This window comes from Saccopteryx bilineata, chromosome X, assembly GCF_036850765.1.
Source record: "Saccopteryx bilineata isolate mSacBil1 chromosome X, mSacBil1_pri_phased_curated, whole genome shotgun sequence".
NCBI lineage: Eukaryota > Metazoa > Chordata > Mammalia > Chiroptera > Emballonuridae > Saccopteryx > Saccopteryx bilineata.
This window is the reverse complement of record NC_089502.1, coordinates 70835844-70857487: the sequence shown is the minus strand read 5'-3', so window position 1 is coordinate 70857487 and position 21644 is coordinate 70835844. Positions and strand designations below refer to the sequence as shown.

The window sequence follows — 21644 nt, the reverse complement described above, 5'->3', positions numbered from 1 at the left end:
AAATTTTTGGAATATGTGTTCTATATCTTTGAAGTAAGTCATTGGTATTTTAATTGGTATTGCATTGAATTTATAAATTGCTTTGGGTACAATAGACATTTTAATGATGTTTATTCTTCCTAACCATGAGCACGGTATATGCTTTCTCTTGTTTGTATCTTCCCTGATTTCTTTTATCAATGTTTTATAATTTTTCGAGTACAAGTCTTTAATCTCCCTGTTTAAATTTATTCCTAGGTACTTTATTTTTTTGGTTGCAATGGTGAAGGGGATTGCTTCCTTAATTTCTCTTTCTGACAGTTCATTGTTAGTGTATAAAAATGCCTCTGATTTCTGAGTATTAATTTTATATCCTGCCACTTAGCTGGATTCATTTATCAGGTCCAGTAGTTTTTTGACTGAGACTTTAGGGTTTTCTATATACAATAACATATCATCTGCAAATAATGATAGTTTTACTTCTTCTTTTCCAATTTGGAAGCCTTTTATTTCTTTTTCTTGTCTGACTGCTGTGGCTAAGACTTCCAAAACTATGTTGAATAAGAGTGGAGAATGGGAGCACCCTTGCCTTTTCCTGATCTTAAGAGGATGGCTTTTAATTTTAGCCCATTGAATATGATGTTAGCTGTGGGTTTGTCATAGATGACCTTTATCATGTGAGGTATGTTCCCTGTATTTCCACTTTGCTGAGAGTTTTGATCATGAATGGGTGCTGGATTTTATCAATTGCTTTTTCTGCATCTATTGAAATTATCATATTGTTTTTCTCCTTTTTGTTTATGTGATGAATCACATTGATTGATTTGCAAATATTTTACCAGCCTTACCTCACAAGAATAAATCTCACTTTATCATGGTATATGATTTTTTATATATATATTGCTGGATCTGCTTTGCTAATATTTTGTTGAGGATTTTAGCATCTAAATTCATCAGGGATATTGGCCTATAATTTTCTTTCTTTGTGTTGTCTTTTTCTGGTTTGGGAATCAGAATTATGCTTTCCTCATAAAAGGAGCTTGGAAGTCTTCCTTTCTTTTGAATTTTTTGAAATAGCTTGAGAAGCATAGGGGTTAGTTCTCTTTTGAGTATTTGGTAGAATTTACTTGTGAAGCCATCAGGCCCAGGACTTTTTTGGGGGGGAGTTTTTTTGATAACTGTTTCAATCTCATTTGTTGTAATTGGTCTGCTTAGGTTTTCTGATTCTTCCAGATTAATTTTTGGAAGATTATATGTTTCAAGGAATTTGTCCATTTCATCTAGGTTGTCTAGTTTTTTGGTGGACAGTTCTTCATAGTATTTTTTTACAGTATTTTGTATTTCTGTTGCATCAGTTGTTATTTCTTCACTCTCATTTCTAATTTTATTTATTTGAGTCTTCTCTCTTTTTTTCTTGGTGAGTCTGGTTAAAGGTTCATCAATCTTGTTTAGCTTTTCAAAGAACCAGCTCCTGGTTTCATTGATCCTCTGTATTGTTTCTTTAGCCTCTATGTCATTTATTTCTTTATTATTTCTTTCCTCCTACTACCTCTGGGCTTTACTTATTGTTCTTTTTCTAGTTCTTTTAGATGCAGGGTCAAGTTGTTTATTTGAACTTTTTCTAGCTTCTTAAAGTATGCCTGTAATGCTATGAACTTCCCTTTCAGGACTGCTTTTGCTGTGTTCCATAAATTTTCAGTTGACGTATGCTTGTTATCATTAGTTTCTAGGAAATTTTTTATATCTTCTTTGATCTTATTGTTAACCCATTCGTTATTTAATAACATGCTATTTAGTTTCCAAGTGTTTGAGTATTTTTTAGTTTTTCTGTTGTGGTTGATTTCTAGTTTCATGCCATTGTGATCAGAGAAAATGCTCAATATGATTTCAATCTTCTTAAATGTGTTGAGACTGCTTTTGTGCCCTAACATGTGGTCTATCCTAGAGAATGTACCAAAAGCACTTGAAAAGAATGTATATTCTGCTGCTTTAGGGTGAAAGGTTCTGAAGATATCTATTAAATCAAGTTGATCTAGTATGTTCTTTAAGTCTGCAGTTTCTTTGTTACTTTTCTTTCTTGAGGACCAATCTAGTGATATTAGTGGGGTATTGAAATCTCCTACTATTATAGTATTGCTGTTGATCTCGCCCTTTATATTCATCAAAGTCTGCTTTATATATTTAGGTGCTCCTATATTAGGTGCGTAGATATTTATAACGGTTATATCTTCCTGTTGGATTGCTCCCTTTATCATTATGTAGTGACCTTCTTTATCACTTACTTTAGTCTTTGTTTTAATGTCAATTTTGTCTGATATAAGTATTGCTACCCCAGCTTTTTTTTCTTTTGCATTTGCATGAAATATTTTTTTCCATCCTTTTATCTTCAGTCTATGTGCATCTTTTGTTTTAAGGTGTGTCTCTTGTAGACAGCATATATATGGGTCCTGTTTCCTTATCCACACAGCTACCCTATGTCTTTTGATTGGATCATTTAATCCATTTACATTTAAGGTTATTACTGATATGTAGTTGTTTATTGCCATTTTATTCTTTTTTTTTTTTTTTGTATTTTTCTGAAGCTGGAAACGGGGAGAGACAGTCAGACAGACTCTCACATGCGCCCGACCAGGATCCCCCCGGCACGCCCACCAGGGGGCGACACTCTGCCCACCAGGGGGCGATGTTCTGCCCCTCCGGGCCGTCGCTCTGCTGCGACCAGAGCCACACTAGTGCCTGGGGCAGAGGCCAAGGAGCCATCCCCAGCGCCCGGGCCATCTTTGCTCCAATGAAGCCTTGGCTGCGAGAGGGGAAGAGAGAGACAGAGAGGAAGGAGGGGTTGGGGTGGAGAAGCAAATGGGCGCTTCTCCTATGTGCCTTGGCTGGGAATCGAACCCGGTTCCCCCACACGCCAGGCCGACGCTCTACCGCTGAGCCAACCGGCCAGGGCCTATTGCCATTTTATTCTTTAAAACTGTACTCCACTTTTGCTATATTTTTTTTCTCCTTTGATCTGTTTACAACAGGTCACGTAGCATTTCTTGCAGCCTTGTTTTGGTTGTAGTGAATTCCTTGAGTTTTTTTTGTTTGTTTGTTTGGAAAGCTTTTTATTTCTCCTTTAATTTTAAACAATAACCTTGCTGATAAAGTAGTCTTGGTTGTAGGCTCTCTTTCTGCATTACTTTGAATATTTCTTGCCATTCCCTTCTGGCCTCAAGTGTTTCTGTTGAAAAGTCGGAAGTCATTCTTATGGGAGCTCCTTTGTAGGTGATAGTCTTTTTTTCCCTAGCAGCTTTTAATATTTTCTCTTTATCACTTAGCTTTGGTCTTTTAATTATGATGTGTCTTGGTGTAGATTTCTTTGGGTTTCTCTTCAATGGAGTTCTCTCTGCTTCTTGAACTTGTGAGATGTTTCCCTGCCTTAATTAAGGGAAATTTTTAGCTATGGTATGTTTGAACAAAGTCTCTATTTCTTGTTCTTTCTCTTCTTCTTCAGGAACCCCTATGATGTGGATGTTATTTCTCTTTATGTTGTCACAGAGCTCTCTTAGAATTTCCTCAGACTTTTTGAGTTTCTTTTCTTTTTTCTGCTCTGCTTCTATGCCTTTATTTATCTTGTCCTCTAACTCACTGATTCGATTCTCAGCTTCATCCATCCCACTTTTAATTCCTTCCATTGTGTTCTTTATTTCTGATATTTTATTTGTCATTTCTGACTGATTCTTTTTTATTATTTCAATGTCCCTTTTTTATATTTCCTATCTCTTTATTACGGTGTTCTTAATGACCATCTATTGTTGTTCTAATATCTTTGAGCATCCTAACATTCATTATTTTAAACTCTGCATCTGGTAATTTGGTTATATATGATTCATTCAGCTCCTTTTCTGGGGGTTTCTCTTGATTCATTTGTGTTGCATTTCTCTGCCTTCTCATTTTTTCTGTGTAAAAGAAATTTTGGCCACTGGAGTCCACTGGGTGTGGCCTCTGTTTTCCCTAGGTGTGTTCTTTCTGCAGGCCCACCATTCCCTCTGCTGTTGCTGCCTAGGGCGTTCAGGTATGAGTGTTGCCGGTGCCTGCCCACTGGGGCTGTTGCTGTGGTTTCTGCCTCTTCTCCATGGGAGTGGCTGTGATCACGTGCTTGGGTGTACAAACCTCAGTGTCCTTGGCCTTTGGGTGGTGTTATGCTCAGCCCTGAGGGCAGGGATGAACACCTCTGCTCAGCTGCGGGTCTCTGCCTGATTCTGGGCTTTTGCCTCGCACTTGCAGGAGGAGCTCGCTCATGGGACGGCTGCAAGCTTTGGTTCCACAGGCTGGGTGGGACTGCGTGCTTACATTCAGTAGCGGGACTTTACCTATTCTGGGCTTTTGGCTCCACCTCCACAGGAGGAGCCGGCTCCCAAGTCAGGCCACAAGCCTCGATTCTGCAGGCAGGGCAAGGCTGTGCTCCTGTACCCTTGCTGAAGGGTGGGTCTGTGCCCCTTCAGGTACTCCTGCCCTTCCTCCACAGGCTGGATTGCCAGCGGTCCACAGCTGAGCTTGACCATTTTTGCATGTCCCCTCCTACCCAGCCAGGCAAGACTGAGCTCACACCTGGGCCTCGGTGGTGGCCATCTGGCTTCTGCCCTTGCCGACAGAACTGTGCTTCCACATCCCGCTGCCTCCCGCCATCGTACGAGCCCTCAGCCATGTGGATAAAGGCGCTTCAGCTTAGACCCTAACACTCACTACTGTAGTCCTGAAAGCTCCCTCCATCTAAGCGAGTCTGCTCTGCGTGCCAAAAGAGAGCTTGTTTGGCTGGTGTCCTGCTTCCATTTGCTGGTATTGCTGTTTCCAATGGAAATATTCACTTCAGATTTGAGGAAGGACTTGTCCCAAGAGGTTAGGGTGGCTGTCTCTCAAAATGTTTCTCCCTGTGCCTCCTAGATTACACTCTCTTCCTGCTACTCCAGTCCTCTCCTCTCTCCCCATCCCCTGGAGCCTTGGGTGAGTGTTTGTGAGAGAGGTTTTCTGTGCCATCCTTTGAAGAAGAATCCTGGGTCTGAGAAATCAGTCTCTTTCTCACAAACAGTATCCTGTCTTGTTTCCAGCTAAATACTGTCCATACACCTCTTCAAGGCTCTGGGGCTGCAGGCTGGTGCTTTGTTCCTGGGACTCAGGACCCTCCCCTCTCTGCTAAACTCACTTCCCGCCATGTGAGTCTCTCCCAGCTGCAGTTCACTCTGGGGAGCTGGGCAGCCCTCTCTGTGTTTTCACTTTTCCTACCAGTCTCATTGTGCCTTCTTCTGTGTTTTTTGGTTGAAGAGTCCTCTTTTTTTAGTCCAAAGTTGGTTTTTCCCGATGATGGTTCTTAAAATTAGTTTGTAATCCAGTTTGGTTATGGGATTTGCAAGTTGGTATGTCCGCCTACTTCATCGCCATCTTATCTTACTTTAACCAGCTTTTATAAGCCAGCTCCACTCAATTGCTTCCTGCCTACACATAGGTCCTTAGTAAGTATACTTACCTCTTCTAAGTGGGCAGCAGGATAAGAATCTTGAAGGGGGAGGGAGAAAGGAGATAATAATAGTCCCACCCACTTATTAACCTTGATTCTGTCCTGCTTCCTTTCCTTACTTGGACATTCTGTAATTTCCAAGTCACTTGCATTGTTCTCACTCAGCTGAGATGCAGTAAAGCCAGTTACAATTTTTTGCACCAGTCTATTTGGAAAAAAAAGTATATAGTGAATACTTTTCCTGGGAAAATGAATTTTCCAAGTGCCTCTCCCAACAAAGTTTTTATTAAATAAACAATTTTTAAATATCTACTCTATTATAGAAGCCATAATAGCCCATACCTCTCACATTTATATGAAAATTGAATGGAGCAAAGATTAGCCATATTATGAGCTTGTTTAGAGATTCAGACTTTGATTATACATGAGGAACAAGAGAATATGGTGGGGACAGGACCTACTTTGTATAAAGAAAGACTTTTTTGGCAAAAAATATCCTTTATAAGGAAGAAATATTTAACCTCAGACTTAAACAATTAGGAGCCAACCATGCAATTATGCAACAGAAATATAATGCAAGCTGCTAGTCTAGACCACTATGTAATTTTGAATTTTCTAGTGGCCACATTATACAAAATAAAAAAAGTTAAATTATTTTAATAATATATTTAACTCAATATATCCAAAATATTTTCATTTCACAAACAATTCATATAAAATATTAATGAAATATTTTCCATCTTTTTTCATATTTTCTTTGAAACGTTGAGTGTATTCAGCACTTACAGAACATTTAAAGTGCTTACTAGAATTTCAAAATACGTCCACAATGTAACTACTATTATTTCCATTTAACAGTTGGGGAAACTGAGTCTCAGAAAAGGGGAAGTGAGTTGTCATTGTCAGAAACCACACATGCTCGTAGTGCTTCAGATGAATGACAGTTTTGCTGAGTACAAGTCTAGTACCTTATCATTTCCTCTAGTTATATGCTTTTTTGGATATCTTGGCTGATCAATAGCATCCCAAAACAACTCTCATCAGCCTCTTTTCTTTGCTTAAAGTTCAGAGTAAAATGTTCATTCTGGAGGGGATACCAGTAAAGGAGAATCATATAGGGATCATATTCTATATCAGCCTAGACAACTGGATATGACCTAATAAGAATAATACTTTCTTTTATGCTCATGGACCTCTAGCCAGTGATTTTCAACCTTTGTTTCTCACGCACTCATAAACTAATTACTAAAGAAAAAGGGGCCCTGACCTCTTCTTCCATAGTAACTAATTTATTTGTGCCATAAGATGAAAATGGTTGTATTTAGTCAGGGGCACTGACCTTAGTAATTAGTGTGTGTTTGTGCCATGAAAAAAAAAGGTTGAAAATAGACACACAGGCCTCTTTGTTCCTCTAATACAGGGGTAATCAACCTTTTTATACCTACCGCCCATTTTTGTATCTCTAATAGTAGTAAAATTTTCTAACCGCCCACCGGTTCCACTGTAATGGTGATTTATAAAGTAGGGAAGTAACTTTACTTTATAAAATTTATAAAGCAGAGTTACAGCAAGTTAAAGCATATAATAATAATTACTTACCAAGTACTTTATGTTGGATTTTCGCTAAGTTTGGCTGAATAAATCTTCATAAAACAACTTACTATAGTTAAATCTATCTTTTTATTTATACTTTGGTTGCTTCGCTACCACCCACCATGAAAGCTGAAACACCCACTAGAGGGCGGTAAGGACCAGGTTGACTACCACTGCTCTAATATGTCAAACATGTTTCTAGCTCAGGACCTTTGCATTTGTCCTTCCTTCCACTTGTAATTGTCTTCCTCAGAAATATTTATGGCTTACATTTTATTTCTTTTAGGACTGTTCAAATGTCACCTCTTCAGACAGGCCTTCCCTGACTACTTCATCTCTAAATGTTGTGACTTTCTATCCAGAATTCTTTGGGAAACATATCTTCAGACTATCTGCAGTATTTCATACCCTTTCTTTTTTTTTTTAATTGTCTGATTCTGTTTATGGGTAGTGTCCAGAACAGAGAAATCCATACAGACGGATTATAGATTGCCAGGGGTAAAGGGAGGACAGTGCCTCCCTTCTGACATACCCTTTCTTTTAACAAGACCATAAATATAGTCTCATCCTTTCCTAGGTGTATGGAACGGGGCAAGCGGATCCAGCTTTCCAATGAGATTCTGAAAAATGATTTCCCTATAGGCAACAGGATCCTGTTCATTGAGGAGATGGTAGTGACGAGTGGAGAAAAGACAAAGGTAATCCTCTGGAAGCTGCTGTGGGAAAAGTGACCTTACAAACTATATGTGTGGGGCTACTATTCAGATACTTGATGTTTCATACATTCCAGGAATGCCTGAGATCTAAGGTCTGGTTGAAGACTGTTAATTATAGATATAAAAATAAATAAATAATAAAAAACAAGCTTTAGTTATGATGTTGCTTTTTTTCTTTAATTTAATTTAATTTTTAAAAATTTTCAATTACAGGTGATGTTTAATATTATTTTATATTAGTTTCAGTTGTACAACATAGTGGTTAGACATTTATATAATTTATAAAGTGATACTCCTGATACATTTGGTACCTACCTAGCACTATACATAGTTATGACAACATTATTGATTATATATTCTTTATGCTATATGTACTTTACCCCCCCATGACTATTTTGTGACTGCCAGTTTTTACTTCTTAATTCTTTCACCTTTTTCATCCAGCTCTCTTACCCCTCTTTCATCTGGCAACCATCAATCTGTTCTTTGTATCTATGAAACCATTTTTCTATTTTTGTTTTTTTCATTTATTTTGCTCTTCAGAGTTGCAATGTAAGTGAAATTGTATGGTACTCATGTTTTTCTGTCTCACTTATTTGATTTAGCATAAGGCTATGTCCATCTATGTTGTTGCAAATGGCAAGATTTCATTACTTTTTATGACCGAGTATTTTCCACTGTATAAACACACATACCATGTCTTCTTTACACATCTATCTATTGATGGACATCAAGGTCACTTTCATATCTTGGCTATTGTAAGGCATGCTGCACTGAATGTAGTATTGTATATATCTTTTTGAATGAATATTTTTGTTTTCATATAATTACACAGAAGCAAATTGCTGCATTGTATGGCAGCTGTATTTTTAATTTTTTTGAGGGATCATTATATTTTTCATAGTGGCTGCATTACTTTATAATCCCATCTACAATATATAAGGGTTCCCTTTCTTTACATCCTTGACAGAATTTGTCATTTGTTGATTTTTCATGATGGCCATTCTGACAGGAGGGAGAGGTATCTCACTGTGGGTTTAATTTGCATTTCCTTGATAATTAGTGATGTTGAACATGTTTTCATATGTCCATTGACTATCTGTATGTTCTCTCTACCTCAATGTCTATGCAGATAATCTACCTATTTTTAAATTTAATTCTTTTTTTGGTGTTAAGTTGGGTGAGTTCCTATTATTTTGGATATGAAGTCCTTATTTGATGTATTATTTGTGAATATAGTTTTCCATTCAGTAGGTTGCCTTTTTATTTATTTATTTATTTTTTTACATAGAGACAGAGGGAGTCAGAGAGAGGGATAGATAGGAACGGACAGACAGGAATGGAGAGAGATGAGAAGCATCAATCATCAGTTTTTCATTGTGACACCTTAGTTGTTCATTGATTGCTTTCTCATATGTGCCTTGACCGTGGGCCTTCTAACCCCTTGCTTGAGTCAGAGACCTTGGGTCCAAGCTGGTGAGCTTTTGCTCAATCCAGATGAGCCCATGCTCAAACTGGTGACCTCAGGGTCTTGAACCTTGGTCCTTAGCATCCCAGTCCAACGCTCTATCCACTATGCCACCACCTGGTCAGGCGCCTTTTTATTTTTTGAGGGTTTCCTTTGCTATGCAAAAACACTTTAGCTTGATGTTATCCCATTTTTTATTTTTTATTTTGTTTCTCCTGCACAAGGAGACATATTAAAAATGATATTTCTAAGACTGATGTCATCGAATTTACTGCCTATGTTTTCTCCAGTAGTTTTATGGTTTCAGGTCTTACATTTAGTTGGCTGTCTGTTTATTTTGTTATCAGTTTCTCTTGCTGAGCAAAAACTTCTTAGTCTGATGTAGTCCCATTCATTAATTTTTGCCTTCACTTCTCTTGCCTTTGGAGTCAAATTCATAAAATGCTCTTTAAAACCCAGGTCCATGAGTTTAGTACCTATGTCTTCTTCTATGTACTTAATTGTTTCAGGTCTTATGTTTAGATCTTTGATCCATTTTGAGTTAATTTTTGTACAGGGGGACAGACTGTAGTCCAGTTTCATTCTTTTGCATGTGGCTTTCCAGTTTTCCCAGCACCATTTATTGAAGAGGCTTTCTTTTCTCCATTGTGTGTTCTTGGCCCCTTTATCGAAAATTATTTGACTATATATATGTGGTTTTATTTCTGGGTTTTCTATTCTGTTCCATTGATCTGAGTGTCTATTTTTCTGCCGATACCATGCTGTTTTGATTGTCGTGGCCCTATAATATAGTTTGAAGTCAGGTATTGTAATGCCCCCAGCTTCATTCTTTTTCTTTAGGATTGCTTTGGCTATTCGGGGTTTTTTATACTTCCATATAAATATGATGATTTTTTGTTCCATTACTTTAAAAAATGTAATTGGAATTTTGATGGGAATTACATTAAATTTGTATGTTGCTTTGGGTAATATGGCCATCTTGATTATATTTATTCTTCCTAACCAAGAACAAGGCATATTCTTCCATCTCATTATATCTTTTTCTATTTCCCTTAAGAATGGTTTATAGTTTTCATTATATAAGTCCTTTACATTCTTTGTTATGTTTATTCCTAAGTATTTTAGTTTTTTTTGTTGCAATCGTGAAGGGAATTATTCTTTGGAGTTCGTTCTCAAATGTTTCATTGTTGGCATATAGAAAGGCTATTGACTTCTGTATGTTAATCTTGTATCTTGCGAGCTTACTGTATTGGCTTATTGTTTCTAGTGGTCTTTTTGTGGATTCTTTGGGGTTTTCGATGTATAGGATCATATCATCTGCAAAAAGTGATACCTTTACTTCTTCTTTTCTGATATGGATGCCTTTTATTTCTTTGTCTTGTCTGATTGCTCTGGCTAGAACCTCTAGCACCACATTAAATAAGAGTGGAGAGAGTGGACAACACTGTCTTGTTCCTGATTAAAGGGGGAAAGCCTTCAGTTTTGTGCCATTTAATATGTTAGCTGATGGTTTATCATATATGGCCTTTATCATGTTGAGATATTTTCCTTCTATACCCATTTTGTTGAGTGTCTTAAACATAAAATTGTGTTGTATTTTATTGAATGCTTTTTCTGCATCTATTGATAAGATCATGTGGTTTTTGTTCTTTGTTTTGTTGATATGGTGTATTACGTTAACCGTTTTACGTATGTTGAACCATCCTTGAGATTCTGGGATGAATCCCGCTTGATCATGATGTATTATTTTTTTAATATGTTGTTGTATTCGATTTGCTAGTATTTTGTTTAGTATTTTCTAGTTTCTTAAGGTGTGAAGTTAAGTGGTTCACTTGGACTCTCTCTTGTTTGTTCATATATGCCTGAAGTGATATGAACTTCCCTCTTATCACTGCTTTTGCTGCAACTCATAGATTCTGATATGTCTTATTGTCATTTTCATTAGTCTGTATATATCTTTTGATCTCTGCACTTATTTCTTTGACCCATTCATTTTTTAAAAGTATGTTGTTTAGTTTCCACATTTTGTGGGATTTTTTCCTCTTTTTTGCAGTTGAATTCTAGTTTCAAGGCTTTATGATCTGAAAATATGCTTGGTACAACTTCGATTTTTCTGAATTTGCTGATGTTGTTTTTGTGGCCCAACATATGGTCAATTCTTGAGAATGATCCATGTACACTGGAGAAAAATGTATATACTCAGTCACTTTGGGATGAAATGTCCTGTAGATGTCTATCATATCCAGGTGCTCTGGTGTTTTGTTTAAGGCCACTATATTTGTTGATTCTCTTTGGATGACCGATCTAGAGCCGTCAGCGGTGTATTGAGGTCTCCAAGTATGATTGTATTTTTGTCAATTTTTGTTTTTAGGTCAATAAGTAGCTGTCTTATATATTTTGGTGTTCCCTGGTTTGGTGCATATATATTAAGAATTGTTATGTCTTCTTGATTCAGTGTCCCCTTAGCCATTATGAAATGGCCATTTTTGTCTCTGAGTACTTTTGCTGTCTTGTAGTCAGCATATCAGATATGAGTATTGCTATGCCTGCTTTTTTTTTGTTTGTTATTTGCTTGGAGTATTGTTTTCCAGCCTTTCACTTTGAATTTGTTTTTATCCTTGTTACTTAAATAAGTTTCTTGTAGGCAGCATACAGTTGGATTTTCTTTTTTAATCCATTCTGCTACTCTGTGTTTTTTTTATTGGTGAGTTTAATCCGTTTACATTTAGTGTAATTATTGATACTTGTGAGTTCCCTATTGCCATTTTATATCTTGCTTTCTGTTAGTTTTGTGTCTTGTTTGATCCTTCTCTTTTGTTTTTCTATCTTTTGTTTTTATTTGGTTGTATTCCATACATCTTTCCTCTGTTGCTATCTTTTTTATCTCATGTGCTTCTGTGGTGGTTTTTTCAATGGTGGTTACCTTTGAGTAATGAAAGGGTCCCTACCCTGTTCATTGTAGTGAACTATTTTGTGAGTACTTTTGCACTCCATTGTCCTTTGCTACTGTTAATCTCCATCTTCTCCCCCTCTTTCTTTTTGTTGTTGTCACAGTTTAAATTTGGTTTTATTGTGTTCTTCTTGGAGCTTTTACTTGTGGCTCTGTTTTTTTTTTTTTGTTCTTTGTATCTGATTGGAGAACCCCCTTTAGTAATTCCTGGAGTGGGGGTTTTCTGATGATAAATTCCCTCATCTTTTCTGTATTTGTGAATGTTTTTTATTTCTCCTTCATATTTGAAGGATAGCTTTGATGGGCATAGTATTCATGGCTGAAAGTTCCTCTCTTTCAGGACTTTAAATATTGGGGTCCACTCTCTTCTAGCTTGTAGAGTTTCTGCTGAGAATTCTGATGATAATCTAATGGGCCTTCCATTTTATGTTGTGTTCTTCTTTTCCCTGGCTGCCTTGAGAATTTTTTCTTTGCTGTTGGTTTGTGCCAATTTCATTATGATGTGCCTTGGAGTAGGTTTGTTGGGGTTAAGAAAACTCGGAGTTCTGTTTGCTTCTTGAATTTGAGGCTTTAGTTCTTTCCACAGGCTTGGGAAGTTCTCATCTATTATTTGTTTGAGTATGTTCTCCATTCCATTTTCTCTCTCTTCTCCCTCTGATATACCTATTATTCTTATGTTATTCTTTTTGATGGAGTCAGATAATTCTTGTAGGGCTATTTTATTTTTTTTTAATTTTTGAGTCTCTTTCTTCTTCTCTCTGTTGTACCTCAAGTTGCTTGTCTTCTATTTCACTAATCCTTTCTTCTATCTGGCCTGTTCTATTAGCTAAGCTTGTTACCTCGTTTGTCAGCTCATGAATTGAGTTTTTCATCTCTGTTTGATTTGTTTTTATATAGTTTCTATTTCCTTGGAAATATATTCTTTGTGTTCGTTGAGTTGTTTTCTGAGCTCCCTAAATTGCCTTTCTGTGTTTTCTTGTATATCTCGGAGGATTTTTAGGATATCTATCTTAAATTCTCTGTCATTTAGCTCCAAGGTTTCCAATATATTAAATTTTTTCTCCATAGATTTTTCGTCATCTAGCTGTGTTACCTCTCTTTCTTTTGTATCCATGATATTCGATTTTCTCTTCCTTAATGGCATCTGAGGGTGGTTTTGTTGATAGTATTAATGAGATTTAATAAAGAATAAAATGTTAAAAAAATAAAAAATTGAAAAGAGTTTTTTTTAAAAAAATTAATAATGAAATAAAGAAAAATAAAATAAAATTAAAATTAAAAAAAGGAAATTATTCCCCCTCTCTTTTTTTCCTCTCCTCTCCTCTCCCCTCTTTCTTGAGTCTAAATAGAACAAACAATGCCTGTAATGGAGGGCCTGAATTGGGAAGAAGTAATAAAGGGGCAAAAAAAAAAAGGGTGGTATGGACCCACAAAAAGGAAATAAGAAAAAAATTTGGGTCAAGAATAAAATGATTTGCTTTTAGGTGTTGCTTACTAAGAGTTATAATGAGAGGAATAAGAGGGAAACAGGAAAATGAGAGGACAAATTAAAAAATTACTATTGTATTTAGTGGAACAAGAACTAAATAAAATGGAGCACCAGGGATGGGAGCACTGCTAGTGTGTTAATAAGGTGAAGTAAAAAAAACCCAAAATGCCACAAACATAAGTTTGAGTCCCAGATAAGATATTGTTCGTTATAGAGGTTTGAATGAGAGGTGACGTAAAGGAGAAAGGAAGAAACTAATATAAAGGGAGAAAAGAAAGAGAGAGAGAAAAAAAGAGGGAACCACTAAAAAAAGAAAAAAGAAAAAAGAGGAGAGAGAGAGAGATAAGGGTTTTTGAGTGTAACCCTCATAGAGAGAAAGGAAGAGGAAAGAAAAGATAATGGGAGAAATAACACTTATGGGTAGTGTAGTTCAAGGAGAGGAGAGAGTAAGACCGGCAGAGAGTTAAACGACCAAATTGGAGGAGGAAAAAAATATCAAGAATGAAGATAAGAGAAACAAACGAACAAATATAAAATGGGGTAGGATATAAAGTCTGTGTATTATTCTTGATTTTGAGAGGTTATCTTCTTGCTTTTTCTTTTCTCTCCCTCTTCCTGGTCGGTGATTCTGTACCCCGGGTTCTGCCTTTTTGGCACGCTCAGTTAGAGGTTTGCAGTTGGTAAGTCTCTATGGCGATGTCATGTATTGTGCTTTAGTCTCGTTGGCAGTCGAGGCTCATTAGCATTTATAGGCTCCGCCAGTGAGAGAGTCCGTGTTCCTGGAGCCTTTCTCCTAGTCTTTCCTTCCTCAATTAGTAGCCTGATAATCCAGCTATGAGGTTGCTGCTGCCTCTGCCTGGATAGTAAGAGGCTCAAAGAGCTGGCAACTCTCCACTCTATTCCCACTCAGCACAGGGCTCTGGGTAAGGCTCAGTCAGTCAGAGCTGCTAGCATAATCAGGCGGGGCTTCCGCGCACTCAAGGACCTCTGGCTCTGCCACTCTGTTGGATAACATGGGTACACACTGCCGAGGCACTTGAAGGAATCTGTCGTCCACTATCTGCACGCGCAGACCAGGATATCAGGCCAGCAGTCTCACACTCTGAGTGAAACCCCCACCCGCACAGAAAAGTTCCAGCGTTGGAAATGGCTCTTGCTCCGTCCCCATGTGCGGCTTTTTCAAGGCGCTGGGGCGGCCCTTGATTCCGCCTTTGGCCCATACAAAGGCCCCTGACTCTGCCCCTCTGTGGGATAACATGGGCGTGCACTGCCGAGGCACTCGAAGGAATCTCTCACTCACTATCTGTGCGCGCAGACCAGGATATCAGGCCGGCAGGTTCACCCTCTGAGTGAAACCCTCGCCTGCACGGAAAAGTTCCAGCATTGGAATTAGTTCTCGCTCCCTCCCCGTGCGCGGCATTCCCAGGGCGCTGGGGTGGTCCGGAGATTCTGCTTTTGACCCACACAGAGGCCTCTGACTCTGCCCCTCTGTGGGATAACACGGGCGCCCACTCCTGAGGTGCTGGGAGAAATCTCTTGCCCACTCTCCATGCGCGCAGACCAGGATATCAGGCCGGCCGCCTCACCCTCTGAGTGAAACCCCTCACGCACGGAAAAGTTCCAGCGTTGGAATTGACTCTCGCTCCCTCCCCATGCGCGGCTTTCCCAGGGTACTGGGGCGGTCCGGAGATTCCGCTTTCAGCCCACACAAAGGCCTCTGACTCTGCCCCTCTGTGGGACAACACGGGCACCCACTCCTGGGGCTTTGGAAGGAATCTCTTGCCCACTATCTGCATGCGCTGACCAAGAAATCGGGGAAAATGGCTGCCCCACTTGTCTTTCTTTGTCTGGGTTTGATGTGAGTGTTGCCTGGGTTGCCACAGGAACAGTTTTTCCTCGGCTTGGATCTCCGTGCCACAGCCTGGATCTATTCACCCCCTTTGCCTGCCTTAGTTTCTATATTCTCAGTTCCCAGCTTGTGAGGAAGGCGGAGCATTTCTTACTCCTTATTTCCTTTGGGGTTTGATGATATATTTAGCCAATTTTTTGCTCGACCATACCTTCGGGTGTATTGCGAAACATCTGGAGGCTCCAAGGATAGGTTTTTCTGTTTCTGGCTGAAGATCTTGTTGAGTTTTGGGGGAGATTTATCGGTATCACTTCCTACCACAACATTACTCTGACATCATCCTCTACTTTATCTCTAACTCTTTTTTAAAGTTTTTCCTAAGTTCCTCTATTCCATCCTCAAGTTTGATGAGAATTCCTAAAATATGTTGTCCTTTTTAAAAATTCTTTATCAGGTAAATTTCTAATTTCCATTTCCTTAAAGGTATTTCTTTTTCTGGGGATTTTTATTGTTTCTTCATTTGAGACACACTCTCTGATCTTTTATTTTTTTCTACTGTCATTGATTGTTTATAGGAATTAGACAAAATAGCTTTCTCTTCTTGTCTTGAAAAGGTGGTCTTGTATAGAAGCAGCCTCTGTGTAGGCTCAATGTGCTGGGTAATTTTGGCAGACCAGTTGAAGCCAAGTAGGTGACTGTGGCATCTGGGGTGCTGGCCTACCAAGCTGGCATGGCTCTTTGTGGAGTGACCAGTTACATGTAGTAATGCCTTCTTGATCTTGCTTTCTGTCTTTGTTCAGACCTGAAATGGGCTTGAGCAATGAATTTAGGAATTACCTGTGGCAACCTTGCCCATAAACTAGAGCTCTTGCCCACCCTATAGAAGTAGGGAAAGCCATATACAATGACACTGACTGGCACCTCTAACTCTGAATTGCTTAGTTTCCAGAGTACTCCCACAGCTCCCCAACCTTCTCCTTACAGTCTCTCTCTTGTTTGGTTTACAGAACATTGTTTTGTGTAGAAGTGACCTCTATTTAGGCTGTATGCCTCAGGTTGTTTCAGCAGATCTGTTGGAAGTACGCAGGTGCTTACAGTTACCTGTGTCGCTGGCTTTCCATATGGGATTGGCTTGGTGCAAGGAGGCCAGGTGTGTGTAAGCCCCTGTCGATCCTGCTTTGTTTAGAGTCAATAAACTCTGAACAGTTTAGCTGAGAATGTGCTAAATTGAACTTGAAGGGAGGCCAAAGCACTTGAATAGAATTTCTTCCCACTCTATTATAGTAGAGGAAGACATAAACAATGGCACTCACTAGCTCCTTTGGTCTGGAGCATTCCTGCTGTTCTTGTAGAGCTATTTTGCTTTCCCATCCTTCTCTATTAAGTTTCTTGCTCTCATTTGTTGGTGAGACGCTATTCATTTAGCTCTCAGTAGTCTCTTGGCATTAAATGTTTTCTTTATATGTGTATACTTAAATGTGCTGATGGTAGAGGCAAATTCAGGATCCTCCTACACCACCACCATCTTAGATCTCTCAGCAACTATTATATAATTCCAATGACTAAAGTAAGAAAAATAGGAGATTAGCAGATTAGACTAAATGGAGAGAATAAATAAAAAGTTCTGTTGTAAATATGAACTTCAGATGCCTGTTGTTTATCTAAGAAATGATGTTAAGAAGACAATAACTATGCAAATCTGAAGCTCTGAGTGTTGGTCAAGCTGCAAATAAAATTGGTAGTTGTGATGAAATTGTTGGTATTTAAAGTTAATGATGGTGTATGAGATTTCCTGGGGAGAGAGGATGGAAAGGCATACATTATTTAGAAATTGGTCCTCTGTAATTTAGAAATCATACTGAGGGAGATGAGTCTGCAAAGCATACAGAAGAAAGAGTTAATAAGGCATCAGGCAAATTAGTAAAGTGTTGTTTCAAAAGCCAGAAGAGAAAAATGTCTTAAGGAAGAAATGATTGACTCTGTTGAATGCTATTAAGAGTTCAAGTAAGATGAAAATAAAAAATGTTCGCTGATGCCTGACCTGTTGTGGCACAGTGGATCAAGCATTGACCTGGAACACTGAAGTCTCTGGTTCAAAACCCCGGGCTTGCCTGGTCAAGGCACATATGGGAGTTGATGCTTCCTGCTCCTCCCCCACCTCTCTTTCTATCTCTATCTATATCTCTCTTCTCTAAAAAAATGAATAAATAAAAATAATAAAAAAATGTTCACTGATCTCACAACAGCTGAATGAATAGGTAGATTAACCTCTCTTGACAGATGAGAAAACTGAAGTGTAGAAGTATAGAGGCAAATGCTGATAGAAATAAAATCTAGGTAACAGGAGAGAGTTGAAAGGCAAAAGCAAATCAAAATCACAGTAGGAAGAAGGCTTGGGAACACAATAGGAACAACATCGTCAGGAAAAATAATGCTTCATCTTGTTAGACTTCAATTTCAACTCAGAGCTCACCATGCCTAGAAGGCAGGCTTTTTTATTGCTACTGTTTTTCAAAGTCTCTCTGCTTTGCTCAAACTTGGTAACTTGGGAATCATTTATTCTTAAGAAACTGGGATCACTTATGGGAGGCACGAACTGAGAATTTTCCATAAAATGTGTGCCCTTATTAAAATTTATCCTATTAATAAAAGAATACATGGGATAGAGTGTACCTCCTCCAGTGGCCTGGATCAATCCAAAGAAAAACACCTACCTTCTGAAATTTTCACAATGACATACAAATAATCTGTCATTTGGTAGCATTACTTGAATTTAACACTTATGAAAACAGGTGACCTTCCAACTCTTGGGATCCTGTAGGCATTATGCTAAATATTTGGGACTTATTTAGCTTTCAGAGCCACCTTGTATATATGTACTATTAGTATCTTCAGATGCCAGATGAGGAAATTGAGTCACAGCAATGTGAAATCACTTCACTGATATAATAGAGGTACCAAGTGTTAGAAACAGGATTTAACTTGTGCAATTGAATTCAGAGCCTGCTCCTTTAAACCACTTTGTTATATTGTCATTATATGTTATTTATATGATTCTCATAGTCAGAATGTAGATAAGGCAAAAATTATTATGTTTTTCATTCTACAGATGATAGGGCTGAGGTTTGTAGAAACAGATGTAAGACTTACTCCAGTCCTCTGATACACAATTCTAAATTCTGTCATCTCTCACAAACATGGCGACAGCCTTATGTTGGCTAGATATTGTATAAATATTATTAGGATACAATGATAAATTAGATCTGGTTTCTGCCCTCAAGAGACATCTTCAAATGTACCTATTCTGGATGTAAAACTTATTACAGGTTTTACATCGGCAACTTTTTCATCATGATCCTGTGCAGTGACTGTCTGACAATGCTGCCTTTTGTTGAGTGAATGAATTAATGCGTAAATTGTATGCACATAAAAAAAATATGACCAGCCAATAATAGTACCTAATCTTTTACCTGTTATATGAGCTGCATTACTTTGTTCTGAACACTATTATGGTGGTATTAATTTCTCTGAGGGCCAAATGCCAAGTCTATAAAAGAATTTCTGGGCACTTGCAATGACCAAGTTATAAGGTACTTGGAATCCAATGATATTGAAGTTTCTTGATCTATAGAAGTGCTTAATCTCCAGAAAAGTAACAGCAAGCATAATAATTTCATGTGACAGTAAATTAGGAAAAGGGGACAATATTAATAAATATGCTCAATTACATGTGATTATTGTTCTATTTGCCAGCTCCATGCTCAAATAGAACCTGAGACTAGATATCAGAGCAGCAGTATCTGCCATAAAAAAGAGTCTGTATAAAAATAGCTAATCATATTTTGAAAGGTTAAGAGGCCTTAGCATTGGGCACACTCAACCTTTGTTCAGAAAAGAAAGGGGAAGACCAAAAGATAAATGCCCTGTGGACCTTCTTTTTGGTGTAGTGAAAAGAACTGAACTGAGAATTTAAAGTTAAAAGTATTGATTATTGTTCCAATCTTTATAAATTCAGTGTGAATTTGAACATGTTAATCTCTCTGAGCCTTAGTTGTCCATCTTTATAACAAGGATTTAGCTACACAGGGTGAGGCAAAAGTGGGTTTACCGTTATGAGTATGAGACGTAGAGTTTACTCTTGTAATATGTTATTGATTTTCCATTATTTTCCATATGAACAACTGTAAACCTAGTTTTGTTTCACCTTGTACAAATATTAAATGACTCTGATGTCTTCAGCAATGTCAAATGATTCAAGTGTGATAAAGTGTGGTTCAGCCTCAGGTTGGATTTGAGAGTTGGGAAACCCATGCATTGGAAGTTCTAAGATATTGTAAATGTGTCACAGGGCCCTATGGATTTTTCCAGTGTGGCCACATTGGTTCCTCAAAGCAGACAAGATGATCCTTGTGAATTCAGACAAGAAAGAAGGCATAGCTCAACTTCCCTGGACCTCAGCTTAATATGGGACCCTCATTGAGGGATCAAAGGGTAGAAACAGGAGAAGGACTAAAAGATAGTAGGTTTAATTTGTTATTTTTTTTATTTTTGTAAATGATAAACAGGTATTGAGTTTTACTAAATTATTTTTCTACATCTATTGAGATATATTTTTTCTTTCTTTAATCTGTGAATGTGGTGAATTTTATTAATTGATTTCCTTACAGCTAAGCCACCTTTGTATTCCTGGGGCAAAACCTACTTAGTTATGTTTTTAAATATATATTTGTAGCTGGATTTTTTGTTTATATTTATGTATACTCTATATTCTATGTTTGTATGATTCACTTTTAATTTTTGTTTCTAGTATTGTCTTTGTCTGGTTTTGGTATAAAGCACTTGTAAAATGAACTTAGAAGCATTTAATCTTTTCCCATGCACCAGCATGGTTTAAGAGAAGTTTTCACGTTTTCTAATATATAATAATGGAAATGGAAGACAAAGTTATGATGTACATGACCAAACTTCCTTTTAGTAAGGCTTGGCTCTTACCATTCGTAGCATATGAAAGTGCTGCTATATCCTATTCTTTTGATAGCTTTGAGTATTACCCTATGCTATTGGACAGCTTTTCCTACTAGAAAGTATGTAATTACATAAAATCAGATGAATCTCTTACGGCTTCCACTTACTGGTCCAAGTTCTGTTATCTTGATATCTCTAAAATAAGTTCCTCCTATATTGGCTATCTCTGAAGAAACCATCTTTTTGAGTCATACAGATAAACTTATGTGAGTAGCACCAATACTTCTACTAGGGGAAAGGAAAGGCATAGTGGAGTCATATTTCCTCATGTTGTTCAAAAATATTTTATATTCTGAAAGTACTTTTATATTTGTATTTCTATTTTTTCTTTTTATGTAATACCACTTTGAGCTATGCAGGGTATGTACTGCTTACCTATCTAAATCTCAGTCTTCCCAATTTCTATAAAATTAAATAAGCAAGTTGCCTGTAATAATTTGAATAAAACTAGCAGAACTTGTACTCCCATAAAACAGCTTGCTCTACTACCTTATAGCTGTGTTTCCAGAGGCCAGAGAGGCAGTTTCCTATGTTGTTCAGTCTAAGACTCTAGTATCTTTAATTAATTAAGTTTTTTCAACACTATTTAAGGATCTACTGACTATAAGGAAAATGTTATTTATATCATTCTTATACATAGAAAACCTGAGGCATAAATCATCACTGGAATATATGATGCTTCATGAAGTTAAAGACTTTTGCTTCCTTTATTCAATGTTGTACTACCAGAACATGACTAGCATACAGTAGGTACTTGATAAATATTTTTCAAATAAATCATAAGAGTAGAACATTGATAGACGTAATAGTAGTCAAGAGTTGAAACAGGGAGTTCTTTTCTGGGCAGTAAATTAAGAGTGATTTGGACAAACAGGAAACATATTTACAGTTCTTAAGATATACTTGGTAAAATAAGACACACATTCAGCAATAACTAACTAAAGTAGGCAGTGGTGCTCATCTCCAAGGAAAGCAAATTAAAAGACAACAGGAAAAGCTAGCCAGATGTGAGTTTATCTTTGCATTCTGCCACTCAGTGATCCTGTGAATTTGGCAAGATATTTTTCTCTTAAGTAAG

General features: G+C 37.6%; 1 protein-coding gene across 4 annotated transcripts in view; it reads left to right on the top strand.

Moving 5' to 3' along the window:
• LOC136316702 (vascular endothelial growth factor receptor kdr-like) overlaps positions 1-21644 on the top strand; it is a 277304-nt gene that overhangs the window by 137761 nt on the left and 117899 nt on the right. For all 4 annotated transcript variants that reach the window (XM_066248756.1, XM_066248754.1, XM_066248755.1 and 1 more), the window contains exon 11: positions 7647-7767. In XM_066248756.1, the coding sequence (XP_066104853.1) occupies positions 7647-7767 (121 nt within the window). The remainder of the gene's footprint in view (positions 1-7646; positions 7768-21644) is intronic.